This window comes from Polyodon spathula, chromosome 4, assembly GCF_017654505.1.
Source record: "Polyodon spathula isolate WHYD16114869_AA chromosome 4, ASM1765450v1, whole genome shotgun sequence".
NCBI lineage: Eukaryota > Metazoa > Chordata > Actinopteri > Acipenseriformes > Polyodontidae > Polyodon > Polyodon spathula.
In genome coordinates, this window is record NC_054537.1 from 1,178,003 (window position 1) to 1,198,614 (window position 20,612).

The 20,612-nt window shown below is 40.8% G+C and overlaps 1 protein-coding gene across 1 annotated transcript; it reads right to left on the bottom strand.

Moving 5' to 3' along the window:
• Positions 1-4,482: 4,482 nt before the first annotated feature.
• Positions 4,483-20,364, bottom strand: LOC121313742 (chymotrypsin-like elastase family member 1). Its single transcript, XM_041246547.1, has 9 exons — positions 20,334-20,364; positions 19,361-19,470; positions 18,743-19,111; positions 16,799-16,905; positions 10,363-10,491; positions 9,708-9,844; positions 8,469-8,614; positions 7,784-7,930; positions 4,483-4,512 (listed from the first exon to the last, which is right to left on the bottom strand). Exons 1-9 carry the CDS (start codon positions 20,362-20,364, stop codon positions 4,483-4,485), a joined length of 1,206 nt encoding a protein of 401 aa, XP_041102481.1.
• Positions 20,365-20,612: the final 248 nt, after the last annotated feature.

The following is a 20,612-nucleotide window of genomic DNA, read 5'->3' on the forward strand; positions in this document are numbered from 1 at the left end:
ACTCTGATTAATGTACACTCTGATTAAATACTGTATACACTCTGATTAATGCACTGTATAGACTCTGATTAATGTACTGTATACACTCTGATTAATGTACTGTATAGACTCTGATTAATGTACTGTATACACTCTGATTAATGTACTGTATAGACTCTGATTAATGTACTGTATACACTCTGATTAATGTACTGTATAGACTCTGATTAATGTACTGTATACACTCTGATTAATGTACTGCATACACTCTGATTAATGTACTGTATACACTCTGATTAATGTACTGTATACACTCTGATTAATGTACTGTATACACTCTGATTAATGTACTGTATACACTCTGATTAATGTACTGTATAGACTCTGATTAATGTACTGTATACACTCTGATTAATGTACTGCATACACTCTGATTAATGTACTGTATACACTCTGATTAATGTACTGTATAGACTCTGATTAATGCACTGTATAGACTCTGATTAATGTACTGTATACACTCTGATTAATGTACTGTATACACTCTGATTAATGTACTGTATACACTCTGATTAATGTACTGTATAGACTCTGATTAATGTACTGTATACACTCTGATTAATGTACTGTATAGAATTAATGTACTGTATACACTCTGATTAATGTACTGTATACACTCTGATTAATGTACTGTATACACTCTGATTAATGTACTGTATAGGACTCTGATTAATGTACTGTATAGACTCTGATTAATGTACTGTATACACTCTGATTAATGTACTGTATACACTCTGATTAATGTACTGTATACACTCTGATTAATGTACTGTATACACTCTGATTAATGTACTGTGAATATACACTCTGATTAATGTACTGTATACACTCTGATTAATGTACTGTATACACTCTGATTAATGTACTGTATAGACTCTGATTAATGTACTGTATACACTCTGTAATGTACTGTATACACTCTGATTAAACTGTATACTCTGATTAATGTACTGTATACACTCTGATTAATGTACTGTATACACTCTGATTACTCTGATTAATTACTGTATACACTCTGATTAATGTACTGTATACACTCTGATTAATGTACTGTATACACTCTGATTAATGTACTGTATACACTCTGATTAATGTACTGTATAGACTCTGATTAATGTACTGTATACACTCTGATTAATGTACTATATAGACTCTGATTAATGTACTGTATACACTCTGATTAATGTACTGTATAGACTCTGATTAATGTACTGTATACACTCTGATTAATGTACTGTATACACTCTGATTAATGTGTGTATACACTCTGATTAATGTACTGTATACACTCTGATTAATGTGATATAGACTCTGATTAATGTACTGTATACACTCTGATTAATGTACTGTATACACTCTGATTAATGTACTGTATACACTCTGATTAATGTACTGTATAGACTCTGATTAATGTACTGTATACACTCTGATTAATGTACTGTATACACTCTGATTAATGTACTGTATACACTCTGATTAATGTACTGTATACACTCTGATTAATGTACTGTGTATAGACTCTGATTAATGTACTGTATACACTCTGATTAATGTACTGTATACACTCTGATTAATGTACTGTATACACTCTGATTAATGTACTGTATAGACTCTGATTAATGTACTGTATAGACTCTGACTGTATAATGTAATGTACTGTATGTACTATATACACTCTGATTAATGTACTGTATACACTCTGATTAATACTACTGTATACACTCTGATTAATGTACTGTATACACTCTGATTAATGTACACTCTGATTAATGTACTGTATACACTCTGATTTAATGTACTGTATACACTCTGATTATGTACTGTATATACACTCTGATTAATGTACTGTATAGACTCTGATTAATGTACTGTATACACTCTGATTAATGTACTGTATACACTCTGATTAATGTACTGTATACACTCTGATTAATGTACTCTATACACTCTGATTAATGTACTGTATATTAATGTACTCTGATTAATGTACTGTCTGATTAATGTACTGTATACACTCTGATTAATGTACTGTATAGACTCTGATTAATGTACTGTATACACTCTGATTAATGTACTGATTAATACTGTATACACTCTGATTAATGTACTGTATACACTCTGATTAACTGTATACTGTAGGTACTGACTCTGATTAATGTACTGTATACACTCTGATTAATGTATGCTCTATACACTCTGATTCATCCCCAACTCTGATTAATGTACTCATACACTCTGATTAATGTACTGTATACACTCTGATTAATGTACTGTATACACTCTGATTAATGTACTGTATACACTCTGATTAATGTACTGTATACTCTGCTAATGTACTGTATACACTCTGATTAATGTACTGTATAGACTCTGATTAATGTACTGTATACACTCTGATTAATGTACTGTATCCATTGTAAAAGTACTCTGATTAATGTACTGTATACACTCTGATTAATGTACTGTATACACTCTGATTAATGTACTGTATAGACTCTGATTACTGTATACACTCTGATTAATGTACTGTATACACTCTGATTAATGTACTGTATACACTCTGATTAATGTACTGTATACACTCTGATTAATGTACTGTATACACTCTGATTAATGTACTGTATACTGTATAACTCTGATTAATGCACTGTATACACTCTGATTAATGTACTGCATACACTCTGATTAATGTACTGCATACACTCTGATTAATGTACTGTATAGACTCTGATTAATGTACTGTATACACTCTGATTAATGTACTGTATACACTCTGATTAATGTACTGCATACACTCTGATTAATGTACTGTATAGACTCTGATTAATGCACTGTATAGACTCTGATTAATGTACTGTATACACTCTGATTAATGTACTGTATACACTCTAGATTAATGTACTGTATACTGACTCTGATTAATGTACTGTATACACTCTGATTAATGTACTGTATAGACTCTGATTAATGTACTGTATACACTCTGATTAATGTACTGTATAGACTCTGATTCATATACTGTATACACTCTGATTAATCTAAGTATAAACTGATTAATGTACTGTATACTGTATGTACTGTATGCTTAGGTTTGACGCTTTTTTCTGTATCCCAAAAAATTAATTTATTTCAGATGCAGAAAATTATTAGCTTGCTCTATTCTCTTACTCATCCCCAACTCTGAAGAGGAATTAATCAAGACTGTAGATCAATAAACAACCTGTTATTCTGCCTCTCCCTGCCCATCTGCCATTCCTGCTGAAGATACTTCAGGGTACAGGGAGCTGCTATTGCTGTACCTGGGTTACCAGCATTTTGAAGAAGGTTATCACTGAGAGAGAAACCTGCTCTTATAAGAGCGTTCCATTGTAAAAGTATAGCAGTGTAATAAAACATCAGCACAGGTAAGCATTGTAAAGAATAAAGCATATTGATAACAAAGACAAACCAGAGTCCACTATGATAAACGCAGAGTATAACCACAGGAAAAACCTAAATAATGTGGTCATTTGTAACTCTGGATACATTTCAAATACGTTTTTGTTTGAATATTTGACCCAACAGCAATCTAGAACCTGTCAGATACCAGAACTGTCCATCAGTGGAATTTTCCTTGAAAGGCACTTTGAGTTGCCTGGCGTACTGCACATGACTAGCTTCTAGATTGTGATATAGGCTGCCTAAGTGTTTCAAATTGAAAATAAATTGGGCGAGAATTATGAAGGTACTCGCACCACAATGCAAGGTGCACACTTTTAATCATTGTTATTTATTTACTTTTACAAAAATGGTGCAAAATGCACTTAGCTGTAAACACCTTGACAAATAGGCCCCGAGGTGGCAGCATTCTACATACACTGCCATCTGGTGCTTAAAGTGAGAACTGCTTTAGAAATAATATAACTGGATAACTGACTGCATCTTACAGTGTTAACTGTGCAGTCTTGAGAAAAAGCGAGCGTTTGTCCCCTTTGTGACGTACAATTGATATAAGAAAAAGTAAGGACCAGTTGGCAGAAACCTGCAGCACACTGTTAAACAGTTCAAATGAACAGAATCGTGCAGCACACTGTTATACAGTTCAAATGAACAGAATCGTGCAGCACACTGTTATACAGTTCAAATGAACAGAATCGTGCAGCACACTGTTATACAGTTCAAATGAACAGAATCGTGCAGCACACTGTTATACAGTTCAAATGAACAGAATCGTGCAGCACACTGTTATACAGTTCAAATGAACAGAGAAAAGAGGGAATTGAAAGGGCTTTTTGTATTCATTTACACCAGAGAAGCTCATTTTCCATTATTATTACCTTTTCCTTAAAAACATAAAAACAATAACAGGAAGAAAGTTGTGATTAAAAGTGTGTTTGTTTTAATGTTATTATGTTCTAATTTCTCCAGAGAAGAGGCGAACAAGCAGGGTTTGGATGTAAACACTTAGAAGGCGCCTCCGTTGCTTTCCATTGTCTGAAAATAAAATAAAAAGCATTGATGTCAGTCACTTAACAGTATTGATTAGCTTGACATACTTGAAATTACTCCACCTTTACCCCCCAAAAACACAAGGACTCTGCTAGAATCCAGCGAGACATGCAAACGCATGAGAACCACACAGTGCAAGTACGATACATCACAGAGACACGGAGAGGCTGTGTGTGTTCGTCAGGAGAGGCTGTATATAAGAACATAAGAACAAAAGAACATAAGAAAGTTTACAAACGAGAGGAAGCCATTCGGCCCATCTTGCTCATTTGGTTGTTAGTAGCTTATTGATCCCAGAATCTCATCAAGCAGCTTCTTGAAGGATCCCAGGGTGTCAGCTTCAACAACATTACTGGGGAGTTGATTCCAGACCCTCACAATTCTCTGTGTAAAAAAGTGCCTCCTATTTTCTGTTCTGAATGCCCCTTTGTCTAAACTCCATTTGTGACCCCTGGTCCTTGTTTGTTTTTGCAGGCCGAAAAAGTCCCTTGGGTCGACACTGTCAATACCTTTTAGAATTTTGAATGCTTGAATTAGGTCGCCACGTAGTCTTCTTTGTTTAAGACTGAACAGATTCAATTCTTTTAGCCTGTCTGCATATGACATGCCTTTTAAGCCCGGAAAAATTCTGGTCGCTCTTCTTTGCACTCTTTCTAGAGCAGCAATATCTTTTTTATAGCGAGGTGACCAGAACTGCACACAATATTCAAGATGAGGTCTTACTAGTGCATTGTACAGTTTTAACATTACTTCCCTTGATTTAAATTCAACACTTTTCACAATATATCCAAGCATCTTGTTGGCCTTTTTTATAGCTTCCCCACATTGTCTAGATGAAGACATTTCTGAGTCAACAAAAACTCCTAGGTCTTTTTCATAGATTCCTTCTCCAATTTCAGTATCTCCCATATGATATTTATAATGTACATTTTTATTTCCTGCGTGCAGTACCTTACACTTTTCTCTATTAAATGTCATTTGCCATGTGTCTGCCCAGTTCTGAATCTTGTCTAGATCATTTTGAATGACCTTTGCTGCTGCAACAGTGTTTGCCACTCCTCCTACTTTTGTGTCGTCTGCAAATTTAACAAGTTTGCTTACTATACCAGAATCTAAATCATTAATGTAGATTAGGAATAGCAGAGGACCTAATACTGATCCCTGTGGTACACCGTAGGTTACCACACTCCATTCTGAGGTTTCTCCTCTAATCAGTACTTTCTGTTTTCTACATGTTAACCACTCCCTAATCCATGTACATGTGTTTCCTTGAATCCCAACTGCGTTCAGTTTGAGAATTAATCTTTTGTGCGGGACTTTGTCAAAAGCTTTCTGGAAATCTAAATAAACCATGTCATATGCTTTGCAATTATCCATTATCGATGTTGCATCCTCAAAAAAATCAAGCAAGTTAGTTAGACACGATCTCCCTTTCCTAAAACCATGTTGACTGTCTCCCAGGACCCTGTTACCATATAGGTAATTTTCCATTTTGGATCTTATTATAGTTTCCATAAGTTTGCATATAATAGAAGTCAGGCTTACTGGTCTGTAGTTACCTGGTTCAGTTTTGTTTCCCTTTTTGTGGATCGGTATTACGTTTGCAATTTTCCAGTCTGTCGGTACCACCCCTGTGTCAAGAGACTGCTGCATGATCTTGGTTAGCGGTTTGTAAATTACTTCTTTCATTTCTTTGAGTACTACTGGGAGGATCTCATCCGGCCCAGGGGATTTGTTTATTTTAAGAGCTCCTAGTCCCTTTAACACTTCTGCCTCAGTTATGCTAAAGTTATTTAAAACTGGATAGGAACTGGATGACATGTGGGGCATGTTGTCAGTATCTTCCTTTGTAAAAACTTGTGAAAAGTAATCATTTAACATATTTGCTATTTTTTTTTCTTCCTCTACAATTTTGCCATTTGTATCTCTTAAACATTTAATCTCCTCTTTGAATGTTCTCTTGCTGTTGTAATATTGGAAAAACATTTTGGAATTGGTTTTAGCTCCCTTAGCAATGTTCATTTCTATTTCTCTCTTGGCCTTTCTAACTTCCTTTTTGACTTGCGTTTGCAGTTCCGTGTACTCTTTCTGCGTACTTTCTTTTCGGTCCTTTTTTAATGCTCTGTAAAGTGCCTTTTTTCGCTGAATATTTTTTTTAATTGATCTATTAAACCATTTTGGCAATTTAGTTTTACATTTAGATTTGTCTACTTTAGGGATGTAATTGTTTTGCGCCTCTAGTACTACATTTTTGAAGAACAACCATCCTTCTTCTGTGGGTGTTTTCTCTATTTTACTTCAATCTACTTCTGTAAGTCTCTGTTTCATACCTTCATAGTTTGCTTTTCTAAAATTGTAAACCTTAGCAATACAGATAGATTGATTGATTGATTGATGTACACCTTGTGTGATCCTTGCATCATCGCTGCCTAACCCTGGCATTGTGTGTGCAAGGCAGGCATCCCTCCTTATCCTCATTTCATCCTGGCACAGATCCTGCTTTAAACTTGCATTTATGGTCTTGCTTGACCCTAGCATGACCTCCAAGGGAACTCCCAATATCAGCAATGGGTGAATTCCTTGCTTCCTAGCTGGATCATTTAAACAGTTTGATATTTATAGACTGTTGTTAATGAATATAGCAACAGTCCAGCAGTTTATAAATGTCAAACAGCATTTCATTAATAACAAGGTTCTGAATAACTAGCATTAAAGCTCAGTGACCCGGGTCAGGCGTCTGTTGTAGTGTCATATACATGAAACACACAGTTTAGAGCACACGCTATATACATACTGCACTGCATGTTTTAATACGGACAGAATAAACCCTTATGCGGAAAAAGAGGCCAGACATATTACATATTTACATTTTGGATAATGTATATTTATTGGGAAGTATAATAACTCCCCATATATATATATATATATATATATATATATATATATATATATATATATATATATATATATATATACATATATAAATAATTAAATTTTGATTTAAAATAGGTTAAACCAATTATAGTTATTGCCGCTAAGGTAAGGTGTTTATAATGAAGTAGTTGTGGCCTCCAGCCACCAGGTGGTACTAAAACAGCAGTTGTAGCTGAGCTCCCTCCTAGACTTGAGCCCTACGCATTAGAAGAGGCTATTTAGTGATCTTGTTTATTGAGTTTGTTTAAACATATTGTAGTATTTTTAATGTGTTTAATAGGTATGAATGGGCATTAACTGCATGATAACAGCGGATACTTACTCCCCAGATCCAGTCAATGTAGTCTGAGACCCGAGTGAATACCGTTGGCTTCCTGTAGGTGTTACAGATGACGGGGCCAAAGCTTGCAATGCCATGGACTTGCCACACTCCCTCAACCAGACAGCTCAGCGGACCTCCGGAGTCTCCCTGAGTGAGGAGAGGTAGAAGGGAACGCTGGGAAACAGGTACAGCTGCTCGCTCCACAGTTTAACACAGATATTCCACAAGCAGCCTGTACTGTCTTCGTTGCAATTATTTTGATGAAAGGGAACGTGTGTGAGCATTGCATGTGACATGGCATGGTCGTTTTTATTTCTCCTGGAGGTATTAAAACACGGGCATGTTCACTTTGTGTGGAGACAGCCTGTGTAAATGAGATAGAGGGAGTATCTGGGACTGGTCAGTGTAAGCAGTCTTTCATTTCCTCACACAGTCAGAACACAGCCTGTGTAAATGAGATAGAGGGAGTATCTGGGACTGGTCAGTGTAAGCAGTCTTTCATTTCCTCACACAGTCAGAACACAGCCTGTGTAAATGAGATAGAGGGAGTATCTGGGACTGGTCAGTGTAAGCAGTCTTTCATTTCCTCACACAGTCAGAACACAGCCTATGTAAATAAGATAGAGGGAGTATCTGGGACTGGTCAGTGTAAGCATTTACACTGACCAGTCTTTCATTTCCTCACCTGACACCCGGCCAGACTTCCGTCCCCCCCGGCACAGATCACTTTGTCACTGGAGTAGAAGTCCCAGTATTCCCGAGTGGAGCAGGTCAGGGTGTCAATCACAGGGAGGAGGGCCTGGAGCAGCACCGGAGAGGCCTCCCCTCCACCTGGGGAACAAGAGTGAGCAGCCTGTTAGAATGCTGGAGCTGTGACAATGAGCTCATCGATCATTCATGCATTGACTCATCACCCTGTGTAACAGGAATGAGCAGGCTGTTAGAATACTGGAGCTGTGACAATGAGCTCATCGATCATTCATGCATTGACTCATCACCCTGTGTAACAGGAATGAGCAGGCTGTTAGAATACTGGAGCTGTGACAATGAGCTCATCGATCATTCATGCATTGACTCATCACCCTGTGTAACAGGAATGAGCAGGCTGTTAGAATACTGGAGCTGTGACAATGAGCTCATCGATCATTCATGCATCGACTCATCACCCTGTGTAACAGGAATGAGCAGGCTGTTAGAATACTGGAGCTGTGACAATGAGCTCATCGATCATTCATGCATTGACTCATCACCCTGTGTAACAGGAATGAGCAGGCTGTTAGAATACTGGAGCTGTGACAATGAGCTCATCGATCATTCATGCATCGACTCATCACCCTGTGTAACAGGAATGAAAAGCTGTGTCATGCAGGTGAGATGTGATTGCTTTTCCCAGTACACCACCTCCCCTACTCCAGTTCCAGTCCTGACAAGGATGGCTATCAGACTCATTCATACCCTTACCTTCCCTCTCTCTCAAAGCATGGCCACAAATTCACGATGCATTCTGACTGAATATCACAGGTATAACACCTGAATATCTCATGCACTTCTGGAATCATTCCTTTTCAATTCAACCATAATTCATGTAGAATTAATGACCCAAATTCATTCCATGTTCCTTTGTAACAAATTATATTGCTCTCATGTATGAGACATGATGCGTTCATGCCTGAATCAACAGCTCCCAGAGCACTAACACTTCTCCCAACCCCCTGGTGGCGAGTGAGAGGGTTTCAATTAACGAAGAATAAACAGAGAATTCATTAGGAACGGGTGGAGGGGAACGGGGAACCAAAATGTTTTAAAACCCTGATGAATGAACAGGGCTGAATTGAAAATGAATTGCTTTAGGACTCAGAGAAGGTGCAGAAGATGTGTTATTCCTGTGGGATATGTTGGTGAGTGTGATGCAAAGCGCCCGTACTCTCTGTGAGGCCCCAGCCAGTGATGTAACATGGGAAGCCGCTGGGCAGGATATCTCCGGGGCGGGGTAACACTGCAATCTTTACAGTGCCACTGTCAAACGCAGGCCTCTCCAGGTGAAGCAGGGCAATGTCGAACCTAAAAACAAATATATTGTTTAGGAAAGATTTACATGAAGGGTCTTTAACTACTGTATACTTATAGTAGTCATATAGTAAATCCATGTGGACTTATATAGTAGTCATATAGTAAATCCATGTAGACACATCATTGCAATGGTATTACAATGTATTGTGTTAATCTTTTTGTAGCACAATTGTATCAGAAAAGGGTTAGGGTTAGGGTTAGAGGGGTAAGGGTTAGGGTTAGGGTTAGAGGGGTAAGGGTTAGGGTTAGGGTTAGGGGGTAAGGGTTAGGGTTAGGGTTTGGTTTATATCATGCAAAATAAATGTACACATTAAGTACATTGTAACTGTGCATAATAGCATTGTATTGATGTATAAGTACACATGGATTTACTAAGTAACTGTGATGAAAACACACAGTAATTAGAGACACCTAAAAATGTTACTATTCCCAAAAAACTATTCCCAATAAATGGAACAGTTTAACATTAGTCGTCAGTTAACATTTCGAAAGGTCGGTGTGTGACTCACCCTTTATCTAAAGCGCCAGTCCATTGCTGGTGTATGATGACCTTATCCACAGCCCTGTGGTACTCAGTTCCTTCATTCTCAAACAGGTTGTGCTCACCTAGAGCCACTCGATAAATAGCACCATCATCACTAGAAAAGCAGACCACAGTCCATTCACAAGGGATCGGCTGTCTTAAACACTGCTGCATGCTTGCATTTATTCAGTGAGATATGCACGAGGATACAGTAAACCAAGAAAGAAAGAAAGACATCTGCTGCTCCTATCAATTCATGTTTATACATGTAGGATTAAGGCTAGCACTGGGGTTCAATTGAAATGATAGAAAGAAAGAAACAGACTTACACAGCCATTTGCAAAGCTTTGTGAGTATGCTATACGTGTTACAGCTCTGGGCTCTGTTGAGAGTCCTGTATACTGTTATGTGAGTATGCTATAGGTGTTACAGCACTGGGCTCTGCTGAGAGTCCTGTATACTGTTATGTGAGTATGCTATAGGTGTTACAGCACTGGGCTCTGTTGAGAGTCCTGTATACTGTTATGTGAGTATGCTATAGGTGTTACAGCACTGGGCTCTGCTGAGAGTCCTGTATACTGTTATGTGAGTATGCTATAGGTGTTACAGCACTGGGCTCTGTTGAGAGTCCTGTATACTGTTATGTGAGTATGCTATAGGTGTTAAAGCACAGGGCTCTGTTGAGAGTCTTGTATACTGTTATGTGAGTATGCTATAGGTATTACAGCACTGGGCTCTGCTGAGCGTCCTGTATACTGTTATGTGAGTATGCTATAGGTGTTACAGCACTGGGCTCTGTTGAGAGTCCTGTATACTGTTATGTGAGTATGCTATAGGTGTTACAGCACTGGGCTCTGTTGAGAGTCTTGTATACTGTTATGTGAGTATGCTATAGGTATTACAGCACTGGGCTCTGCTGAGAGTCCTGTATACTGTTATGTGAGTATGCTATAGGTGTTACAGCACTGGGCTCTGCTGAGAGTCCTGTATACTGTTATGTGAGTATGCTATAGGTGTTACAGCACTGGGCTCTGTTGAGAGTCCTGTATACTGTTATGTGAGTATGCTATAGGTATTACAGCACTGGGCTCTGCTGAGAGTCCTGTATACTGTTATGTGAGTATGCTATAGGTGTTACAGCACTGGGCTCTGTTGAGAGTCCTGTATACTGTTATGTGAGTATGCTATAGGTGTTACAGCACTGGGCTCTGCTGAGAGTCCTGTATACTGTTATGTGAGTATGCTATAGGTGTTACAGCACTGGGCTCTGCTGAGAGTCCTGTATACTGTTATGTGAGTATGCTATAGGTATTACAGCACTGGGCTCTGCTGAGAGTCCTGTATACTGTTATGTGAGTATGCTATAGGTGTTACAGCACTGGGCTCTGTTGAGAGTCCTGTATACTGTTATGTGAGTATGCTATAGGTGTTACAGCACTGGGCTCTGCTGAGAGTCCTGTATACTGTTATGTGAGTATGCTATAGGTGTTACAGCACTGGGCTCTGTTGAGAGTCCTGTATACTGTTATGTGAGTATGCTATAGGTGTTACAGCACTGGGCTCTGCTGAGAGTCCTGTATACTGTTATGTGAGTATGCTATAGGTGTTACAGCACTGGGCTCTGCTGAGAGTCCTGTATACTGTTATGTGAGTATGCTATAGGTGTTACAGCACTGGGCTCTGCTGAGAGTCCTGTATACTGTTATGTGAGTATGCTATAGGTGTTACAGCACTGGGCTCTGTTGAGAGTCCTGTATACTGTTATGTGAGTATGCTATAGGTGTTACAGCACTGGGCTCTGTTGAGAGTCCTGTATACTGTTATGTGAGTATGCTATAGGTGTTACAGCACTGGGCTCTGCTGAGAGTCCTGTATACTGTTATGTGAGTATGCTATAGGTGTTACAGCACTGGGCTCTGTTGAGAGTCCTGTATACTGTTATGTGAGTATGCTATAGGTGTTACAGCACTGGGCTCTGCTGAGAGTCCTGTATACTGTTATGTGAGTATGCTATAGGTGTTACAGCACTGGGCTCTGCTGAGAGTCCTGTATACTGTTATGTGAGTATGCTATAGGTGTTACAGCACTGGGCTCTGCTGAGAGTCCTGTATACTGTTATGTGAGTATGCTATAGGTGTTACAGCACTGGGCTCTGCTGAGAGTCCTGTATACTGTTATGTGAGTATGCTATAGGTGTTACAGCACTGGGCTCTGCTGAGAGTCCTGTATACTGTTATGTGAGTATGCTATAGGTGTTACAGCACTGGGCTCTGCTGAGAGTCCTGTATACTGTTATGTGAGTATGCTATAGGTGTTACAGCACTGGGCTCTGTTGAGAGTCCTGTATACTGTTATGTGAGTATGCTATAGGTGTTACAGCACTGGGCTCTGCTGAGAGTCCTGTATACTGTTATGTGAGTATGCTATAGGTGTTACAGCACTGGGCTCTGCTGAGAGTCCTGTATACTGTTATGTGAGTATGCTATAGGTGTTACAGCACTGGGCTCTGCTGAGAGTCCTGTATACTGTTATGTGAGTATGCTATAGGTATTACAGCACTGGGCTCTGCTGAGAGTCCTGTATACTGTTATGTGAGTATGCTATAGGTGTTACAGCACTGGGCTCTGTTGAGAGTCCTGTATACTGTTATGTGAGTATGCTATAGGTGTTACAGCACTGGGCTCTGCTGAGAGTCCTGTATACTGTTATGTGAGTATGCTATAGGTATTACAGCACTGGGCTCTGCTGAGAGTCCTGTATACTGTTATGTGAGTATGCTATAGGTGTTACAGCACTGGGCTCTGCTGAGAGTCCTGTATACTGTTATGTGAGTATGCTATAGGTGTTACAGCACTGGGCTCTGCTGAGAGTCCTGTATACTGTTATGTGAGTATGCTATAGGTGTTACAGCACTGGGCTCTGTTGAGAGTCCTGTATACTGTTATGTGAGTATGCTATAGGTGTTACAGCACTGGGCTCTGCTGAGAGTCCTGTATACTGTTATGTGAGTATGCTATAGGTATTACAGCACTGGGCTCTGCTGAGAGTCCTGTATACTGTTATGTGAGTATGCTATAGGTGTTACAGCACTGGGCTCTGCTGAGAGTCCTGTATACTGTTATGTGAGTATGCTATAGGTGTTACAGCACTGGGCTCTGTTGAGAGTCCTGTATACTGTTATGTGAGTATGCTATAGGTGTTACAGCACTGGGCTCTGTTGAGAGTCCTGTATACTGTTATGTGAGTATGCTATAGGTGTTACAGCACTGGGCTCTGTTGAGAGTCCTGTATACTGTTATGTGAGTATGCTATAGGTGTTACAGCACTGGGCTCTGTTGAGAGTCCTGTATACTGTTATGTGAGTATGCTATAGGTGTTACAGCACTGGGCTCTGTTGAGAGTCCTGTATACTGTTATGTGAGTATGCTATAGGTGTTACAGCACTGGGCTCTGCTGAGAGTCCTGTATACTGTTATGTGAGTATGCTATAGGTGTTACAGCACTGGGCTCTGTTGAGAGTCCTGTATACTGTTATGTGAGTATGCTATAGGTGTTACAGCACTGGGCTCTGCTGAGAGTCCTGTATACTGTTATGTGAGTATGCTATAGGTGTTACAGCACTGGGCTCTGTTGAGAGTCCTGTATACTGTTATGTGAGTATGCTATAGGTATTACAGCACTGGGCTCTGCTGAGAGTCCTGTATACTGTTATGTGAGTATGCTATAGGTATTACAGCACTGGGCTCTGTTGAGAGTCCTGTATACTGTTATGTGAGTATGCTATAGGTATTACAGCACTGGGCTCTGCTGAGAGTCCTGTATACTGTTATGTGAGTATGCTATAGGTGTTACAGCACTGGGCTCTGTTGAGAGTCCTGTATACTGTTATGTGAGTATGCTATAGGTGTTACAGCACTGGGCTCTGTTGAGAGTCCTGTATACTGTTATGTGAGTATGCTATAGGTGTTACAGCACTGGGCTCTGCTGAGAGTCCTGTATACTGTTATGTGAGTATGCTATAGGTGTTACAGCACTGGGCTCTGTTGAGAGTCCTGTATACTGTTATGTGAGTATGCTATAGGTATTACAGCACTGGGCTCTGCTGAGAGTCCTGTATACTGTTATGTGAGTATGCTATAGGTGTTACAGCACTGGGCTCTGCTGAGAGTCCTGTATACTGTTATGTGAGTATGCTATAGGTGTTACAGCACTGGGCTCTGTTGAGAGTCCTGTATACTGTTATGTGAGTATGCTATAGGTGTTACAGCACTGGGCTCTGTTGAGAGTCCTGTATACTGTTATGTGAGTATGCTATAGGTGTTACAGCACTGGGCTCTGCTGAGAGTCCTGTATACTGTTATGTGAGTATGCTATAGGTATTACAGCACTGGGCTCTGCTGAGAGTCCTGTATACTGTTATGTGAGTATGCTATAGGTGTTACAGCACTGGGCTCTGCTGAGAGTCCTGTATACTGTTATGTGAGTATGCTATAGGTATTACAGCACTGGGCTCTGTTGAGAGTCCTGTATACTGTTATGTGAGTATGCTATAGGTGTTACAGCACTGGGCTCTGCTGAGAGTCCTGTATACTGTTATGTGAGTATGCTATAGGTGTTACAGCACTGGGCTCTGTTGAGAGTCCTGTATACTGTTATGTGAGTATGCTATAGGTGTTACAGCACTGGGCTCTGTTGAGAGTCCTGTATACTGTTATGTGAGTATGCTATAGGTGTTACAGCACTGGGCTCTGCTGAGAGTCCTGTATACTGTTATGTGAGTATGCTATAGGTGTTACAGCACTGGGCTCTGCTGAGAGTCCTGTATACTGTTATGTGAGTATGCTATAGGTATTACAGCACTGGGCTCTGCTGAGAGTCCTGTATACTGTTATGTTCGTATGCTATAGGTATTACAGCACTGGGCTCTGCTGAGAGTCCTGTATACTGTTATGTTCGTATGCTATAGGTATTACAGCACTGGGCTCTGTTGAGAGTCCTGTATACTGTTATGTGAGTATGCTATAGGTGTTACAGCACTGGGCTCTGTTGAGAGTCCTGTATACTGTTATGTGAGTATGCTATAGGTGTTACAGCACTGGGCTCTGTTGAGAGTCCTGTATACTGTTATGTGAGTATGCTATAGGTGTTACAGCACTGGGCTCTGTTGAGAGTCCTGTATACTGTTATGTGAGTATGCTATAGGTGTTACAGCACTGGGCTCTGCTGAGAGTCCTGTATACTGTTATGTGAGTATGCTATAGGTGTTACAGCACTGGGCTCTGCTGAGAGTCCTGTATACTGTTATGTGAGTATGCTATAGGTATTACAGCACTGGGCTCTGCTGAGAGTCCTGTATACTGTTATGTGAGTATGCTATAGGTGTTACAGCACTGGGCTCTGTTGAGAGTCCTGTATACTGTTATGTGAGTATGCTATAGGTGTTACAGCACTGGGCTCTGCTGAGAGTCCTGTATACTGTTATGTGAGTATGCTATAGGTGTTACAGCACTGGGCTCTGCTGAGAGTCCTGTATACTGTTATGTGAGTATGCTATAGGTGTTACAGCACTGGGCTCTGTTGAGAGTCCTGTATACTGTTATGTGAGTATGCTATAGGTATTACAGCACTGGGCTCTGCTGAGAGTCCTGTATACTGTTATGTGAGTATACTATAGGTGTTACAGCACTGGGCTCTGCTGAGAGTCCTGTATACTGTTATGTTCGTATGCTATAGGTATTACAGCACTGGGCTCTGTTGAGAGTCCTGTATACTGTTATGTGAGTATGCTATAGGTGTTACAGCACTGGGCTCTGTTGAGAGTCTTGTATACTGTTATGTGAGCATGCTATAGGTATTACAGCACTGGGCTCTGCTGAGAGTCCTGTATACTGTTATGTGAGTATACTATAGGTGTTACAGCACTTTGCTCTGCTGAGAGTCCTGTATACTGTTATGTTCGTATGCTATAGGTATTACAGTACTGGGCTCTGTTGAGAGTCCTGTATACTGTTATGTGAGTATGCTATAGGTGTTACAGCACTGGGCTCTGTTGAGAGTCCTGTATACTGTTATGTGAGTATGCTATAGGTGTTACAGCACTGGGCTCTGTTGAGAGTCCTGTATACTGTTATGTGAGTATGCTATAGGTGTTACAGCACTGGGCTCTGCTGAGAGTCCTGTATACTGTTATGTGAGTATGCTATAGGTGTTACAGCACTGGGCTCTGCTGAGAGTCCTGTATACTGTTATGTGAGTATGCTATAGGTGTTACAGCACTGGGCTCTGTTGAGAGTCCTGTATACTGTTATGTGAGTATGCTATAGGTGTTACAGCACTGGGCTCTGTTGAGAGTCCTGTATACAGTCCTGTTATGAGGTTAGCCTTCACGCTGCACCTTCAGCTGTGATCACAATTGAACTTACAAATCCACACAGTGAGCTGCAGTCATGACCCAGAAGGGAGAAATCAGGCTTCCTCCACAGGTGTGAGCCCAGCCTCCTGCATTGGGGTAGGTGTACTGCAGAGAGATCTGCAAACCAAACAGGTTCATGTTATAAAGGGGCTAACTTCACAGTCATGAGTCACACCAAAGCCTTTTACAAGTGTGTGCTGGAAACACCAACACTGCTGCACCTTGGATGATAAAGCGATCTCACCTCTCCAGTTTCAGTCAGTAGTCAAACATGTCTGGAACATGAGTCCTGCAGCATTTAATACCAATGGGACAAATAGATAGGATATGTTGTAGAATATGACATTTAAAGAAAGTGTAACATGTGCTACTAAAAGACTGGTACAATCAATCAAACAAAGACTGGTTCAGACAGGGAAATCATTTTAACATTACATCAAATCAGCTGAACACACTATGTAACACAATTTTTGTTCCTGGGTAGTAAGTGTTATTTCCTAACTGCTTATGCCTCAAAAGTATAGAAAATGGCTATTATTCCCCACAAACTTTGCTTTTGTGACCGGGATAGTGATATTTTGAAATTTACCTATTTCCAATAAGAAAACGGGCGAATTTATGTCTTTTCGTTCACATAAAGTCAGAAAAAAACAACATTTGAATCCAAATTAACATGTATTTATACTAAGGTAATACAAAAATGACTACAAAAGATTTAGAAGTGAGTAGTTTTTCGGGATTTACGATTACACTGTAAATCACTTTCACGAATCAGCCCCCAAATGTAGTCTCCCATCATGTTCTCATTATACTGTCCTTGGTAGCAGCGTTCAAAGTCCAGTATATCCTGGTGGAAGCGCTCGCCTTGCACCTCCGAGTACGCTCCCATGTTCTCCTTGAATTTATCAAGATGAGCATCAAGGATATTGACTTTGAGGGACATCCTACAGCCCATTGTGCCGTAGTTCTTCACCAGAGTCTCAACCAGCTCCACATAGTTTTCGGCCTTGTGATTGCCCAGGAAGCCCCGAACCACTGCGACAAAGCTGTTCCAAGCCACTTTCTCCTTACTAGTGAGCTTCTTGGTGAATTCATTGCACTCCAGGATCTTCTTTATCTGTGGTCCGACGAAGACACCGGCTTTGACCTTTGCCTCAGACAGCTTAGGGAAGAAGTCTTGAAGGTACTTGAAGGCTGCCGACTCCTTATCTAGAGCTCTGACAAATTGTTTCATAAGGCCCAATTTGATGTGCAGTGGTGGCATCAGCACCTTCCGGGGGTCCACCAGTGGCTCCCACTTGACGTTGTTCCTCCTCACAGAGAACTCGGTCCGCTGTGGCCAGTCCCGCCTGTGGTAGTGCGCCTTGGTGTCCCTGCTGTCCCAAAGGCAAAGATAGCAGGGAAACTTGGTAAAACCGCCTCGGAGACCCATCAGGAATGCCACCATTGCAGCCTGTTGATGCCATCTCAGAAAAATGCAGATATGTGTCCACTTAGGCAGCTGGAACTAAACTGAACTGGTGGGCTTAAGGCCCCTGTATTTATACTACTATTTATATTACTGGAAAGTTCTAGAAGTTACTCCAAGTTTACTCAGCACTGAATCTATCTGGAATGTTCTGGAAAATAGGTAAATTTCAATATATCACTGTACTGGTCACAAAAGCAAAGTTTGTGGGGAATAATAGCCATTTTCTATACTTTTGAGGCATAAGCAATTAGGAAATAACACTTACTACCCAGGAACCAAAAAAATAAATTAAAAAAATTGTTACACGGTGATATCAATCACTTTAACCTTAGATCAAATCAGCTGAATATCAATCACTTTAACCTTAGATCAAATCAGCTGAATATCAATGACTTTAACCTTAGATCAAATCAGCTGAATATCAATCACTTTAACCTTAGATCAAATCGCCTGAATATTTATAGGGGTCCCTGCAGGCTCTACTACAGGGGTCCCCTGGTCCTGCAGAGCTGCAGGTTCTACTACAGGGGTCCCCTGGTCCTTCAGAGCTTCAGGGTCTGCTGCAGGGGTTCCCTGGTCCTGCAGAGCTGCAGGGTCTGCTGCAGGGGTCCCCTGGTACTGCAGAGTTGCAGGGTCTGCTGCAGGGGTCCCCTGGTCCTGCAGAGCTGCAGGGTCTGCTGCAGAGGTCCCCTGGTCCTGCAGAGTTGCAGGGTCTGCTGCAGGGGTCCCCTGGTCCTGCAGAGCTGCAGGGTCTGCTGCAGGGGTCCCCTGGTCCTGCAGAGCTGCAGGGTCTGCTGCAGGGGTCCCCTGGTCCTGCAGAGTTGCAGGGTCTGCTGCAGGGGTCCCCTGGTCCTGCAGAGTTGCAGGGTCTGCTGGTTTTCATTTCAACCAAGCTCTCACTTGCTTAACTGCACCAGTTATTGGTGTAATTAGTCAGGATTAGCATGTGTTCAGATCTTTAGCCACTGATGATGTAGAGACACCTAGAAAACCTGCTGGACAGGTGCTCTCCAGGACCAGGGGTGGAGACCCCTGCTCTATTGTATAGTAAAGAACATTTTATTTTATACTTGTATTGAAACAACTACTAAATATCTTTACCTGCCAAGGCCAGCTATTGGGTTTAACCTCATCCCCTCCGACAACCTTGTGGGCTTTTGGTTTGTTCATGACAGTGAAGTCATCCACAGCTCCCTCTCCACAGACCGGCCCTGAAGGATATCAAAGGTATATACCATTAGTATCGCTAGCCCTGGTTTGCAGTTTCTTTTGGTTTGTTCATGACAGTGAAGTCATCCACAGCTCCCTCTCCAGAGACCAGCCCTGAAGGATATCAAAGGTATATACCATTAGTATCGCTAGCCCTGGTTTGCAGTTTCTTTTGGTTTGTTCATGACAGTGAAGTCATACACAGCTCCCTCTCCAGAGACCAGCCCTGAAGGATATCAAAGGTATATACCGTTAGTATCGCTAGCCCTGGTTTGCAGTTTCTTTTGGTTTGTTCATGACAGTGAAGTCATACACAGCTCCCTCTCCAGAGACCAGCCCTGAAGGATATCAAAGGTATATACCATTAGTATCGCTAGCCCTGGTTTGCAGTTTCTTTTGGTTTGTTCATGACAGTGAAGTCATACACAGCTCCCTCTCCAGAGACCAGCCCTGAAGGATATCAAAGGTATATACCGTTAGTATCGATAGCCCTGGTTTGCAGTTTCTTTTGGTTTGTTCATGACAGTGAAGTCATACACAGCTCCCTCTCCAGAGACCAGCCCTGAAGGATATCAAAGGTATATACCATTAGTATCGCTAGCCCTGGTTTGCAGTTTCTTTTGGTTTGTTCATGACAGTGAAGTCATACACAGCTCCCTCTCCAGAGACCAGCCCTGAAGGATATCAAAGGTATATACCGTTAGTATCATTAGCCCTGGTTAGCAGTTTCTAAGCTAATGGCAACAGTCACCTACAAGATTCTATTGCTTTTGCTAAATTACTTCAAATAGAAATTAGTTAGGAATGAATCTAAACTGTTGTGGCTCAGACGTGTTTAAAATAAACTGGTTTAAAATGGACTTACCCAGGAGAGCCACGATCAATAAATGCCACATTCTGAATTGTTTGACTTGAACTGAAATGAGAGCGCTGAGGCTTCCCTATTGACTTATATAGAGTGCTGCTTGATAAGGAGTTCCACTCCATTGGAACAGGGCTGCTGTTATTTTAAAGAGAGGTCAAGATAAGAAAGCTTGCATGGGATTGAATTGCTCAACCTGTTTGTAAAGCAATTGGAATTGATGAAGACTACAACAACAGTTATAAGGCATCCTGTATAGTGTGTCAGAAGTTTCTAGAGTTT

Bases quoted from the DNA above. Each gene is read 5' to 3' on its own strand.
- LOC121313742 (XM_041246547.1), bottom strand. From the start codon at position 20,364: ATGTGGCATTTATTGATCGTGGCTCTCCTGG. The intron at 19,112-19,360 runs GTAAAGATATTT...GCAACTCTGCAG, and splicing joins CCAATAGCTGGCCTTGGCAG to GACCAGGGGACCCCTGCAGC. The intron at 16,906-18,742 runs GTAGAGCCTGCA...TTTGGTTTGCAG, and splicing joins AGGACCAGGGGACCCCTGTA to ATCTCTCTGCAGTACACCTA.